Raw genomic sequence first — 14410 nt, forward strand, 5'->3', positions numbered from 1 at the left:
GGTTATTGGTAATTCGACGTATATCCGTTAGGAGGTGATAGGGGTGACAATTTGCAATAATTTTAACCCCCATATGCATAATCCAACAGTGAACCATTTTTGAGTTATCACGTTTTTTAACTTTCACAATTTGTCAAAAATGTATTTAAAAAAGTATCAAATAAAATCATTTTTTTTCTTTTGTTTTTTAAAAATGATTAAACACTGAATATTTGTCAATATTTAAACAATAATTATCGGTCCTAATTTAAAAATGCGATGTGGAAAACGAATTTCGTTTTAATTATTTTTTTATTTAATTTCAATATTTTTTAGCTTTTTTCCTCAAAAATACCTTAAAAACTAAAAAAATCATTATGAAACTTGGCCTGCAGATTATTTTAAAAACATAACCGTTTTCTTAGCTTTCCAAAAATTTATAAAAAGAAGGAAATTATTTCAAATCAATCGAAATAAAATGACCTGAAAGGACATTGATGGAAATTCGTAGTCGACCATGAACGAATTCGTACTAAAGGTAGCTCTTTAAAATTCCCACAAAATTAACTAAAAATAACAACCAATGAAAAAAAACTTACTTAATACAAATTTAAAATAAAATTTGGAAACAGTAATAGTTCAATAGCTAAGTTATAAATAATACATTTTGTAATATAGCCTAAATAAAGTATTCATAAGCGAGTCCTCTGTCAGTCAGCACACACAGCATGTTCTACAATGAATAATGCAGAATACTATTCTTATTATTATCCTCACGAAGAAGTCCCTGAAAGGTTAGTTTTTTTTTGGGATAGTCCTAACATTCAGTGCATCAAGGGGGTTCGTTGAGGTTTTTTGAAGCTTAAGGTATCCTGAACGAATTGAAGCCTTTGATAACGAAAGCGGTGGCTCTCCTTTGGCCTAAAAAAGGTCTCTTACGAGGGGCATCTTTCATCATTCATTCTCTGATGCAGTACTTGGGCCTGATCCTGGACACCACGGTACCGGTCTTGGATTGCTTCGACTGCAGTTGGACTGAAGAATAGTCTTTCATATTTTTCAAAGATGAGTGTGTACATGTTTAAATGGTGCAGACTCCCACAGAAGAGTCTATCGTTGACGTGAAGAGAGATATGCTCAAAGATGCATTGAGGAGCGACTTCCTATTGGGGGCAGTTAGTGCCTGCTGGAAGACGGAGAGAGTACCGCTGGTTTTGTGGTATAGTAAGGCACGTGAGTTTTTTTCGGGTGCTAGCAAGTCCCACATAACCCTCCACTTCATGTAGGGAAAACGCAAGAGTCGTTTTCATCAGCGAGACAGACAGGACAATAGTGTGCGTAACATTCAAATGAAATCCGATATTAAAGTTAGCTTATTCTCAAAACACAACGGAGACCGATGCGAGCGATTTAATTTATTATTGGTTCACCGTACACCGAATCCGTACTAATATTGTCAATGCAATAGTACCTCTGTCTATTTGTTGATCTTTCACGGCCAAACCACTGAACCGAAATTGATGGAATTCGGTACGAAGCAAGCTTGTTATTAAAGTTATTAATTTCGGGATATTTACCATGTTTTTTATTTTTGTTCGGTGGAGCTCGATATTTCGACATTGTCTACGAATGTCTTGTTCACGAGACTCTTGCAAAGCAAGCTTGAACCACCCCAAGCAAGAACAAAGGTCCTCACCTCACACCTGACTGGTGCCCACAACGCAGCGTGGCAGACGACATCTACGTATGGAAAATGAAAGTTGTCTGAAATATCAATAGTTTATTGTTTTCGAAACAATAGTTGTATTTATTCAGTTGTAATCGATTATTTATTACCCATTACATATATTTGCTATACCGGCAATAACGATGTTTGTACAAGAATCCGTTTGGTATAAAAAGGCGAGCACAGGCCCAGGATGGCATAGTCTTGTTGGACACTTGGTCTTTTAAGGATATTAAGTCCTGAGACCAAAGATATGATGAAGCCATCGTATCTTATCCTTCTCTGCGTGATTGGCGTAAGTTTTCTTTATTTACATTTGTATATAATCGAGTTTTGCCTGTGTAATATATACTTTGTCCCTATGTTTATAATCTGCCATTCGGAATATTTGGTATTTTGTGCTCAAATGAGCGAATGAGCCATTACAACTACTAGCACAAGGGACTTTATCCATGTTTAGAAGGGCGGTAGTGCAGTGGTCATTGTCTATGAACGGTGGTGACTTACAATCCGGTGACAAATTTGCCAGTCCGCGAACCCATTCTATAAAAATATTAGCGAGTAATGATATCGACGCCCATGTGCCTTTGAAGTCCATGCACGACATCTCATTGTGGTAACATGTGATCATCACATGTACAGGCTTATCGAAACTAAAGTATTAATGGATGTGTGGTACCTACCGACTACTTGCACATAGCCCTACCACCATTCGTTTAGTTATTGGTATTTTAAATCAACGTAATATTCGAATTTTCGTCCTAACGTTGGAAACGAGGGAATACTATCACTTATACTACAAAAAATGTGCTGTCTTCAATTTATTAACATTGGTAAACTCATTATGCATTTTTTAACTTGATTTAATTTTGGTACAGGTACTGGATGCGCTGGTTGCTCCAAAACATCGTAAGTATTTATGGAATTCCACATAGATCTGCTATCTGATAGAGCTACTCGATCTATATAGTTCACGGCAGTCATGCCATTTTCTAGACAGGCAGTGCACAGTTATGTCCGCAAACAAAATTCACCCCCTATTTTCACAACTCCCTTTACAAATGCCACACCACACGACAAGAGTTAATAGGGAATAAAATACTCGCACATGCACCACTGACCTCCATACTCTACGACGTTGTTCACAAATAGATGCTCTGCAGCGTATAAATGTCCCATGTCCCATGCCTTCTGTGATGCAAAGGGACGGTTCACATGTGTAATACAAGTATATTAGAGCAAGAAAAAGCCCAGCAATGCAGTCGAATAGACCAAAGGCAAATCCCTTTAGGAGCTCGTTTCGTGGAATAGGGTTTTTTTCTTATATTGACTCTGTGTTTACGTACACACACATGCACTCTTATATACGTGTGTATGTATTATTTTCCGTATAAAGTAATATTGGCAAGTTTACTTTGAGTTGTTATGAATTAGAGACATTTCAATAATTTTTGCTTTGGGTTATTAAAAATACGTTTTTAAAGCATGTTAATAATTATTTACAGACGATGGAAAATACATAAAACTCGATCTTCCTGGTAAGACATAATTATATATTATAATATCTTAAGAAACTCGTTAAACTGTAACTCACAATGTTTATTGCTAGTGATCATTTCTTAAATAAAATATTTTAGATAGGCGTCTAAAACAATTTATTCAATATAAAAATACAATGCAAGTTTCACACAACCGGTTTCAAATGTCTACCGCGAAGAACCGCCAAAATATTCAGTTACCTTCTTTACTCTTCAAATTCGTTAAATATTGACATGTTGAGCGCATAAAATCGTATCTGGACTTAAAGTACATACATCGTTATAAGCTTTTTTTTTTTTTTTGTTTTACGGGGAGGAAAGGCATTTACGCCTCCCGCCCGGCCGGGGGACCGGGACGGGTATGTGGGACTCGACCGGGGCCATAAGGGCCCCGTGCCAGGGCAGAAGGCCCTGTCCTACCCACTAAAACCTCCTCGGGTTTCCACCGTACCGCGTGATGGAGGGGCTACGGGAACGCTAAAGCATACTTCCGCGGCCCCCCCGCGGCGACCGCCATGAGGCGGTCAAATCTTTGAATGCGCGCCCAAGGGCGCGCCTTCCTCCGTTGCCTCCGTCCAGTAAGCGTGACGGACTCCCCCGAGTCCGCCACTGGAGGCTGGGCGCCAACAATGCTGACGCCCTGGTGGCGGCGGATAAGATGACAGGCTCCGCCGCCGACCATCGGTGTATCTCCACACCACACGGTGGACCACCACGCATCAGATGGTGGACCACCACTCCTCCTTCGACGCTCATAAAGAGCCCTCCGTTCTATATACATATATATATATTGACATTTACACAACTATTTACAATATTTACATAAATACATATAATACATATTGTACATATAGTACACTCCTCCGCTATGCCAGCGGGGCCGCTCACATAGTCCACTCCGCTGCGCTCGGAGAAGTACTAGGAGCGACCTCGCGGCCTTCCTCCGCGTCAGTCTTAGCCGCGGCCGGCGAGCACACAAGCCGGCCCCGTTGCCCAGGGTGCGCCACGAGGAGGCGACTGACATGCACCCCACATCGTTATAAGCTGTTATATACTTTGCTCACTCCAATCATATAACTGGACCCCTATCACAGAATTCCAAGTTGAAGCCAGATTTTAAGCTTTAGTTCTGTGATTTGAATGGTAATAATGGTCCAAATTAAATTAAAATAAGACAAATGTGAAATTTAAAATATATAAAAATATCGACTATAATTATGTAAATCTCGTCACTAATACGACGTGTAATACACCCCCACCCATAATACAAAGTCGATGGCAAGTGGACTGACAACGTCAAAAACTTGCAGATGATGGTAACGAATACGAGTTTATCGCAGACAAGAAGTTGGACAAGTTTGGTAAACAAATCATTACACTGACACTCGAGCCTATCGGTAAGTTCATGAACACAGAACAGCGTGGCTTGCAACTGTACGCACAATCGTTAAACAAATTCTCAATTAGGAGTTGTGTTATAAATTCTCGTACCTGTCAATAATTCAATTTTATAATTTAGAGATATTAAAACAGAGGCAAGTCAACTGGGCTGTTAGTTTGAACAATGCGCCAAACGAACAAACCTACACATACAAAATCAAGCAGTACCACTGATCTCCATAGCTTGTAATATTGTTCGTAAACATATCTACATATCATAGAACCGAGCCTATACACAAAGATCTTTTAGACTACGCAGCGGACTGTTTATGTTTGTTCTTCAATCTAAATTGGGTATATAGGCCCTTACTGCGACTGCGAAGCAAGGAGGGTAGTTGGTTGCTTTGTAAATTGTGATGTGATTTTCTTTACAGAAGATCAAAAGGATGGACTAACGTCTGGATTGAACACCCAGTCCTACTGGAAGAATATTGCTAGCTCTTCAAACACAGCAGAGAGCTCGAACAGTAATCGCAATGAATTTGCTGGTCAAGTGAACAACGGAAACGAAAACGCTTACTGGAGATCAGTGTCGGACTCGAAGGAATCGTCCTCTAGTTCGAACAGTAACTACAATTACAACGAAGGTACGTGTGTAGCGTTATTCCTCGTTTGGTGTTGTTAGATTAGATTTAACGAATATCATTTGACGTTTGGGAGTGTGCTCGTCTAATTTGAAAGTATATTTGTCAATTTATTCTTAGCATTCTTGAGTAAATTAGTAGGTCTAACTTGACCATTGCATTGGCATGGCGAAGCCCAGTGTTCCAGTGGATTAATAAAATACCTGGTGTACGACCATCCTTCGTACTAAAATAAAGGAACATACAGTCTTAGACGTTTCTGCCCACTCTATTGCATTTTGTATTCACTTGCTAGTTCTGTAACTACAGGCATCACATCTTTGTTCCCATGGTTGGTTGCACGTCGACGATGTGAGGAATGGGATTTACTTCTTACAATGCCATTTAATTCCTTGACTTATGTGTTCAGTGATCTGATGCTTTATGTGATGGTAACTTGAGAGAGCGAATTTTGTTTTGTTTGACGGTTACTATTGTAAACTTCAAAGCAAATACTTAATCAAGCGTATATTGTTACAGGAGGATTCGTAAATAACGTTCCACCGAAATCGTATCCAGCACAACTACTACCGCCAAAACCCCGACCATCAGTATATTATCCACCACAGTTCTATCCAGAACCCGTGTATTACCCGCGACCAATTTATCCTGAACCCATTGTTCCTTACGTTCAGCCTGCGTTTGTAAATATTCCCTCACTTGAAAATTACAAACGCGGATTTGTACCCACCACAGGAAACGGATACATGCTCTCTCCTCGATCATTCGTTGGTCAATACCCAGTCCCTCCCGGTTTTCCACCCAAGCAACCAGTCGGGCCCATTGCTCCAGCTCCAGGAAGCCCGATTGATTTCGCAGGTATATATGCTCATTTAAGTAACCTTGAATATGTTCAACTCACATAACTCTTGAACAAACGCAAACACTTACACGATTAAACCGATTATTTTCGTCTCGATTTGATTTTGCGAAATAAACCTATGTCGACTGAGCGATATAATTATTTATACTTGAACTTCATCTACTTTAGGACAGTTACTCAAGTAGTAGGAGGATTGTACGTTCATATTGTTTCTTTTTATTTAAAGGTAAACCAATTGCACCCTCAAACAATGTGCCCGCTCCATTGAGTACACCAACTACTGGTTCCGCCAGCTACACGCAATTTGTTGGTGGTAGCAGTTCAGGCAGTTCAGTTTCAAACAATGAACAGGCTTTCTCAAGCTCATGGAATCAGAACAACGGAGGATCTACTTCATCAACAAGTAAATAATACGTTTACATTTTCTACTTTAATTTCTTTGAATTTGAGAAAATAGGACCACACTCGGACTGCATAATGTATATTCTTCAATACGCAACGAGGCGCCGATTTTATAATAAATTATTGGCCAACAAAAGGTTATTTTATAATATTTTCAGTTTTTAAAAATCAAATTAAACGTTTTTTTATGATTGGTTTAATTTTCAACAGACCCACAAAATGGCTATCCTGGTTCAACGAGCTCAAGTTATGGCCAAACATCAAGTGGTAGTAACGCCGGCAGCTCATTCTCAAATAATGGACAAACTTACTCCAATACCTACGGACAGAGCGAAAGTGGATCTACTACCGCTACGGGTAAGTTGCATAGTGCGATCTTTTATGTATCAGTGGACAAATATTCATTTGATTTTGGAAATCGAAGTACTATAAGATGAAGTCGCTTCCCACCCTGTGAACAATTAGATCATTTAACCTACGCAACGGACTTGGGTTTTGATTTTCTTAACGGGACTTGAAAATAAATTAATAATTTCAAATTAAACAGGCCCACAAGGAGGATCACCAACCAGCCCCGATGATGATTCATCAAACAGCCCACAGCAAGGATCATCAAACCAACCACAAGGGGGATCAGAAAACCAACCGCAAGGTGGATCAACTAACTATCCACAGCAAGTATCACCAACCAGTCCCGATGATGATTCATCAGACAGCCCCCAGCAAGGATCACCTAACGCCCCACAAGGCGGATCTCCAAGCCAACCACAAGGAGGATATCCAACCGAACCCGTAAACGGAAACCCCGGAACTAGTAGTTCAAGCTTCACAAACACTTCGACTGGCAGCAGTGCAGGTACCTCACCAACAGGACCTCAAGGTGGATCACCTAACCAACCACAAGGTGGATCACCTAACGCCCCACAAGGAGGATCACCTAACGCCCCACAAGGAGGATCACCTACTACCCCACAAGGAGGAGCACCAAACAGCCCCGATGACGATTCATCAGTCAGCCCTCAGCAAGGATCACCATCCAGCCCCGGTGATGACTCATCAGTCAGCCCTCAGCAAGGATCACCATCCAGCCCCGGTGATGACTCATCAGACAGCCCTCAGCAAGGATCACCAACCAGCCCCGATGACGATTCAACAGACAGCCCCCAGCAGGGATCACCTACCAGCGCCGATGATGACTCATCAGCCAGCCCACAACAAGGAACACCAAACAGCCCCGATGATGACTCATCAGACAGCCCACAGCAAGGATCTCCAAGCAGTCCCATTGATGACTCAACAGACAGTCCCGATGGTGATTCCCCAAACAGCCCACAGCAAGGATCACCAAGCGGTCAAACGACTGGTTCCAGCAGTTCAAGCTACACTAAATCTTCGACGGGAAGCAATGCAGGCAGCTCATACACAAGCACCGGACAGACTTACACAAACACCTACGGTCAGACTGACAGTGGATCCAGTTCTTTCACAGGTTAGTTTCCCTATTCGCTGGTAGAATATCTATATAAAACAATAATTTTCTAATTCAATGCAAACACTATTTTGATATTGATAATTTACGACGATAGCCACAATTATTATATCCTGTTTCTGCAAAATTCATTACTAAGGAACATCTCCTCACTGAGAGATGGAGCATTAGGTTAGCGGTATGACATTCACAGGCAATTACTTCACTTTAATTACTTTTAAATGTATCCATTTTTAGATACGACATATGTAAATGGCCAGCATACGGGAGGTTAGGTGTTGGGTACCCAGGATCTTATTCTGAACAACAATTATCGAAAAGTAAATGAATGCCGATAGGAAAGTTAAAATATGAGTGTAGGAACTGACGAATAAACAACAGTAATTTGGCGTTTATAAATATAGTAGAGATAAAAGCAGTAGCAATGCAATTAAATTTCGGAAGGAGAAAGAAAATTGTGTTAATTTCTTTTTACGTTTTGGCATGAAACTCAAGTAATAAAATAATTATTCAAATAAATACAGGAACTCAAACTGGATCACCTACCGCCCCACAAGGCGGATCACCAAGCCAACCACAGGGCGGATACCCGACCGGCCCAGTAAATGGAAACCCCGGAACAAGTAGTTCAAGCTTCACAAACACGTCGACTGGTAGCAGTGCAGGTACCTCACCAACAGGACCTCAAGGAGGATCACTTAACCAACCACAAGGCGGATCACCTAACCAACCACAAGGCGGATCACCTAACCAACCACAAGGCGGATCACCTAACGCCCCACAAGGCGGATCACCTAACCAACCACAAGGCGGATCACCTAACCAACCACAAGGCGGATCACCTAACCAACCACAAGGCGGATCACCTAACCAACCACAAGGAGGATCACCTAACCAACCACAAGGAGGATCACCAAGCCAACCACAAGGCGGATCACCAAACCAACCACAAGGCGGATCACCTAACCAACCACAAGGCGGATCACCTAACGCCCCACAAGGCGGATCACCTAACCAACCACAGGACGGATCACCTAACCAACCACAAGGAGGATCACCTAACCAACCACAAGGAGGATCACCAAGCCAACCACAAGGCGGATCACCAAACCAACCACAAGGCGGATCACCAAACCAACCACAAGGTGGATACCCGACCGGCCCAGTAAACGGAAACCCCGGAACAAGTAGTTCAAGCTTCACAAACACGTCAACTGGTAGCAGTGCAGGTACCTCACCAACAGGACCTCAAGGAGGATCACCTAATCAGCCACAAGGAGGATCACCTAACCAACCACAAGGAGGATCTCCTAACGCCCCACAAGGAGGATCACCTAACCAACCACAAGGAGGATCACCTAACCAACCACAAGGAGGATCACCTAACCAACCACAAGGAGGATCACCTAACCAACCACAAGGCGGATCACCTAATGCCCCACAAGGAGGGTCACCAAACCAACCACAAGGAGGATCACCTAACCAACCACAAGGCGGATCACCTAATGCCCCACAAGGAGGGTCACCAAACCAACCACAAGGCGGATCACCTAACCAACCACAAGGCGGATCGCCCAACAAACCACAAGGTGGATCACCAAACCAACCACAAGGCGGATCAGTAAATGGAAACCCTAGTTCCACTAGTTCAAGCTACACTACATCGTCGACTGGAAGCAATGCAGGCAGCTCATACACAAGCAGCCAACAGACCTACACAAACAGCTATGGTCAGACTGAAACTGTATCCAGTTCTTCCACAGGTAAATTTGCGTAAAAATGCTAGGGTATCCCAATACAATATTCATTACTAGCGACCCGCCCCGGCTTCGCACGGGTACAATACTGATACTAAGTATATTACAGAATTTGACTATATACGACTTCATATTACAAACTTGTTTAATTATCAGTCTATACTATAGTGTCCGTGTATTTTATACACAAACCGTCCTCTCGAATCACTCTTTCGATTAAAAAAAAACGCATCAAAATACGTTTCGTAGTTTTAAAGATTTGAGCATAAAAGGGACATAGGGACAGAGAAAGCAACTATGTTTTATACTATGTAGTGATAGTTATTAAAAAAAATTGCAAAATTCTTTAATTGAAATATTACAATGACAGTAAAGGCCCTTGTATCAATACTAAGATGACTAATCTTCAATGTGAGAAGTGGCCTTAACTGAGCAAAAGGGTATTAACAAGATATTACTTTAATTTATGTACCGTCATTTTTATGATACCCACTATGTAAATGGCCTCCGTCCCGGAGTGCAAGTGTTAGGTAGCCAGTGTATTATCCTATCATCGAGTATGCCAAATAAAATGACCACCGGTATAACAGAAAAGACACGAGTGTTACAGCAAATAAGTAAACACAATAAAATTAGTAGCGTCGAGTTGACATATTCTTAGAAAATAATAATAAACTTTATTTAAGATTTTTTTTTTATGTACAATGAACAATAAATGATTTAAATAATGGTTCAAACAATTACAGGTCCACAAGGAGGATCACCAAACAAACCACAAGGCGGTTCACCAAACCAACCACAAGGAGGATCACCTAACGCCCCACAAGGAGGATCACCCAACAAACCACAAGGTGGATCACCCAACAAACCACAAGGCGGATCACCAAACCAACCACAAGGTGGATACCCGACCAGCCCAGTAAACGGAAACCCCGGAACAAGTAGTTCAAGCTTCACAAACACGTCGACTGGTAGCAGTGCAGGTACCTCACCAACAGGACCTCAAGGAGGATCACCTAACGCCCCACAAGGAGGATCACCTAACCAACCACAAGGAGGATCATCTAACCAACCACAAGGAGGATCACCTAACGCTCCACAAGGAGGATCACCTAACCAACCACAAGGAGGATCACCTAACCAACCACAAGGCGGATCACCTAACCAACCACAAGGAGGATCACCTAACCAACCACAAGGCGGATCACCTAACCAACCACAAGGAGGATCACCTAACGCTCCACAAGGAGGATCACCTAACCAACCACAAGGAGGATCACCAACCAAACCACAAGGCGGTTCACCAAACCAACCACAAGGCGGATCACCTAACGCCCCACAAGGAGGATCACCTAACGCCCCACAAGGAGGATCACCTAACCAACCACAAGGAGGATCACCTAACCAACCACAAGGCGGATCACCTAACCAACCACAAGGAGGATCACCTAACCAACCACAAGGCGGATCACCTAACCAACCACAAGGAGGATCACCTAACGCTCCACAAGGAGGATCACCTAACCAACCACAAGGAGGATCACCTAACGCTCCACAAGGAGGATCACCTAACCAACCACAAGGAGGATCACCTAACGCTCCACAAGGAGGATCACCTAACCAACCACAAGGAGGATCACCTAACCAACCACAAGGAGGATCACCAACCAAACCACAAGGCGGTTCACCAAACCAACCACAAGGCGGATCACCTAACGCCCCACAAGGAGGATCACCTAACCAACCACAAGGCGGATCACCTAACGACCCACAAGGAGGATCACCCAACAAACCACAAGGTGGATCACCCAACAAACCACAAGGCGGATCACCAAACCAACCACAAGGTGGATATCCGACCGGCCCAGTAAACGGAAACCCCGGAACAAGTAGTTCAAGCTTCACAAACACGTGGACTGGTAGCAGTGCAGGTACCTCACCAACAGGACCTCAAGGAGGATCACCTAACCAACCACAAGGAGGATCACCTAACCAACCACAAGGCGGATCAGTAAATGGAAACCCTAGTTCCACTAGTTCAAGCTACACTACATCGTCGACTGGAAGCAATGCAGGCAGCTCATACACAAGCAGCCAACAGACCTACACAAACAGCTATGGTCAGACTGAAACTGTATCCAGTTCTTCCACAGGTAAATTTGCGTAAAAATGCTAGGGTATCCCAATACAATATTCATTACTAGCGACCCGCCCCGGCTTCGCACGGGTACAATACTGATACTAAGTATATTACAGAATTTGACTATATACGACTTCATATTACAAACTTGTTTAATTATCAGTCTATACTATAGTGTCCGTGTATTTTATACACAAACCGTCCTCTCGAATCACTCTTTCGATTAAAAAAAAACGCATCAAAATACGTTTCGTAGTTTTAAAGATTTGAGCATAAAAGGGACATAGGGACAGAGAAAGCAACTATGTTTTATACTATGTAGTGATAGTTATTAAAAAAAATTGCAAAATTCTTTAATTGAAATATTACAATGACAGTAAAGGCCCTTGTATCAATACTTAGATGACTAATCTTCAATGTGAGAAGTGGCCTTAACTGAGCAAAAGGGTATTAACAAGATATTACTTTAATTTATGTACCGTCATTTTTATGATACCCACTATGTAAATGGCCTCCGTCCCGGAGTGCAAGTGTTAGGTAGCCAGTGTATTATCCTATCATCGAGTATGCCAAATAAAATGACCACCGGTATAACAGAAAAGACACGAGTGTTACAGCAAATAAGTAAACACAATAAAATTAGTAGCGTCGAGTTGACATATTCTTAGAAAATAATAATAAACTTTATTTAAGATTTTTTTTTTATGTACAATGAACAATAAATGATTTAAATAATGGTTCAAACAATTACAGGTCCACAAGGAGGATCACCAAACAAACCACAAGGCGGTTCACCAAACCAACCACAAGGAGGATCACCTAACGCTCCACAAGGAGGATCACCTAACGCTCCACAAGGAGGATCACCTAACCAACCACAAGGAGGATCACCTAACGCTCCACAAGGAGGATCACCTAACCAACCACAAGGAGGATCACCTAACGCTCCACAAGGAGGATCACCTAACGCTCCACAAGGAGGATCACCTAACGCTCCACAAGGAGGATCACCTAACCAACCACAAGGCGGATCACCTAACGCCCCACAAGGAGGATCACCTAACCAACCACAAGGAGGATCACCTAACGCTCCACAAGGAGGATCACCTAACCAACCACAAGGAGGATCACCTAACGCTCCACAAGGAGGATCACCTAACGCTCCACAAGGAGGATCACCTAACCAACCACAAGGAGGATCACCAACCAAACCACAAGGCGGTTCACCAAACCAACCACAAGGCGGATCACCTAACCAACCACAAGGCGGATCACCTAACGCTCCACAAGGAGGATCACCTAACCAACCACAAGGAGGATCACCTAACGCCCCACAAGGAGGATCACCCAACAAACCACAAGGCGGATCACCAAACCAACCACAAGGAGGATACCCGACCGGCCCAGTAAACGGAAACCCCGGAACAAGTAGTTCAAGCTTCACAAACACTTCGACTGGTAGCAGTGCAGGTACCTCACCAACAGGACCTCAAGGAGGATCACCTAACCAACCACAAGGAGGATCACCAAACCAACCACAAGGAGGATCACCTAACAAACCACAAGGAGGATCACCAACCAAACCACAAGGCGGTTCACCAAACCAACCACAAGGCGGATCACCCAACAAACCACAAGGTGGATCACCCAACAAACCACAAGGCGGATCACCAAACCAACCACAAGGTGGATACCCGACCGGCCCAGTAAACGGAAACCCCGGAACAAGCAGTTCAAGCTTCACAAACACGTCGACTGGTAGCAGTGCAGGTACCTCACCAACAGGACCTCAAGGAGGATCACCTAACGCCCCACAAGGAGGATCACCTAACCAACCACAAGGAGGATCACCTAACCAACCACAAGGAGGATCACCTAACCAACCACAAGGCGGATCACCTAACGGCCCACAAGGAGGATCACCAAACCAACCACAAGGTGGATCACCTAACCAACCACAAGGCGGATCACCTAACGCCCCACAAGGAGGATCACCTAACCAACCACAAGGCGGATCACCTAACGCCCCACAAGGAGGATCACCCAACAAACCACAAGGTGGATCACCCAACAAACCACAAGGCGGATCACCAAACCAACCACAAGGTGGATACCCGACCGGCCCAGTAAACGGAAACCCCGGAACAAGCAGTTCAAGCTTCACAAACACGTCGACTGGTAGCAGTGCAGGTACCTCACCAACAGGACCTCAAGGAGGATCACCTAACGCCCCACAAGGAGGATCACCTAACGCTCCACAAGGAGGATCACCTAACCAACCACAAGGAGGATCACCTAACCAACCACAAGGCGGATCACCTAACGGCCCACAAGGAGGATCACCAAACCAACCACAAGGTGGATCACCTAACCAACCACAAGGCGGATCACCTAACGCCCCACAAGGAGGATCACCTAACCAACCACAAGGCGGATCACCTAACGCCCCACAAGGAGGATCACCCAACAAACCACAAGGTGGATCACCCAACA

General features: G+C 43.4%; 1 protein-coding gene across 1 annotated transcript; it reads left to right on the forward strand.

The window, feature by feature from the left end:
- Positions 1-947: 947 nt before the first annotated feature.
- On the forward strand, positions 948-9526 carry LOC124542120 (nascent polypeptide-associated complex subunit alpha, muscle-specific form-like). The gene is made up of 14 exons (XM_047120053.1): positions 948-980; positions 1074-1198; positions 1934-2000; positions 2584-2614; positions 3211-3243; positions 4554-4640; positions 5058-5270; positions 5787-6125; positions 6356-6532; positions 6742-6888; positions 7079-8020; positions 8545-8724; positions 9466-9469; positions 9514-9526. Exons 1-14 carry the CDS (start codon positions 948-950, stop codon positions 9524-9526), a joined length of 2391 nt encoding a protein of 796 aa, XP_046976009.1.
- The last annotated feature ends 4884 nt before the right edge of the window (positions 9527-14410 follow it).

This window comes from Vanessa cardui, chromosome 30 (genome assembly GCF_905220365.1).
Source record: "Vanessa cardui chromosome 30, ilVanCard2.1, whole genome shotgun sequence".
In the NCBI taxonomy this organism is placed as follows: domain Eukaryota; kingdom Metazoa; phylum Arthropoda; class Insecta; order Lepidoptera; family Nymphalidae; genus Vanessa; species Vanessa cardui.

Excerpts from the sequence above, each read along its gene's own strand:
- LOC124542120 (XM_047120053.1), top strand. The coding sequence starts at position 948 with ATGCAGTACTTGGGCCTGATCCTGGACACCACG. Across the intron at positions 981-1,073 it reads GCCTGATCCTGGACACCACG|ACTCCCACAGAAGAGTCTAT; the intron begins GTACCGGTCTTG and ends TAAATGGTGCAG. Across the intron at positions 1,199-1,933 it reads AGAGTACCGCTGGTTTTGTG|GATATTAAGTCCTGAGACCA; the intron begins GTATAGTAAGGC and ends TGGTCTTTTAAG.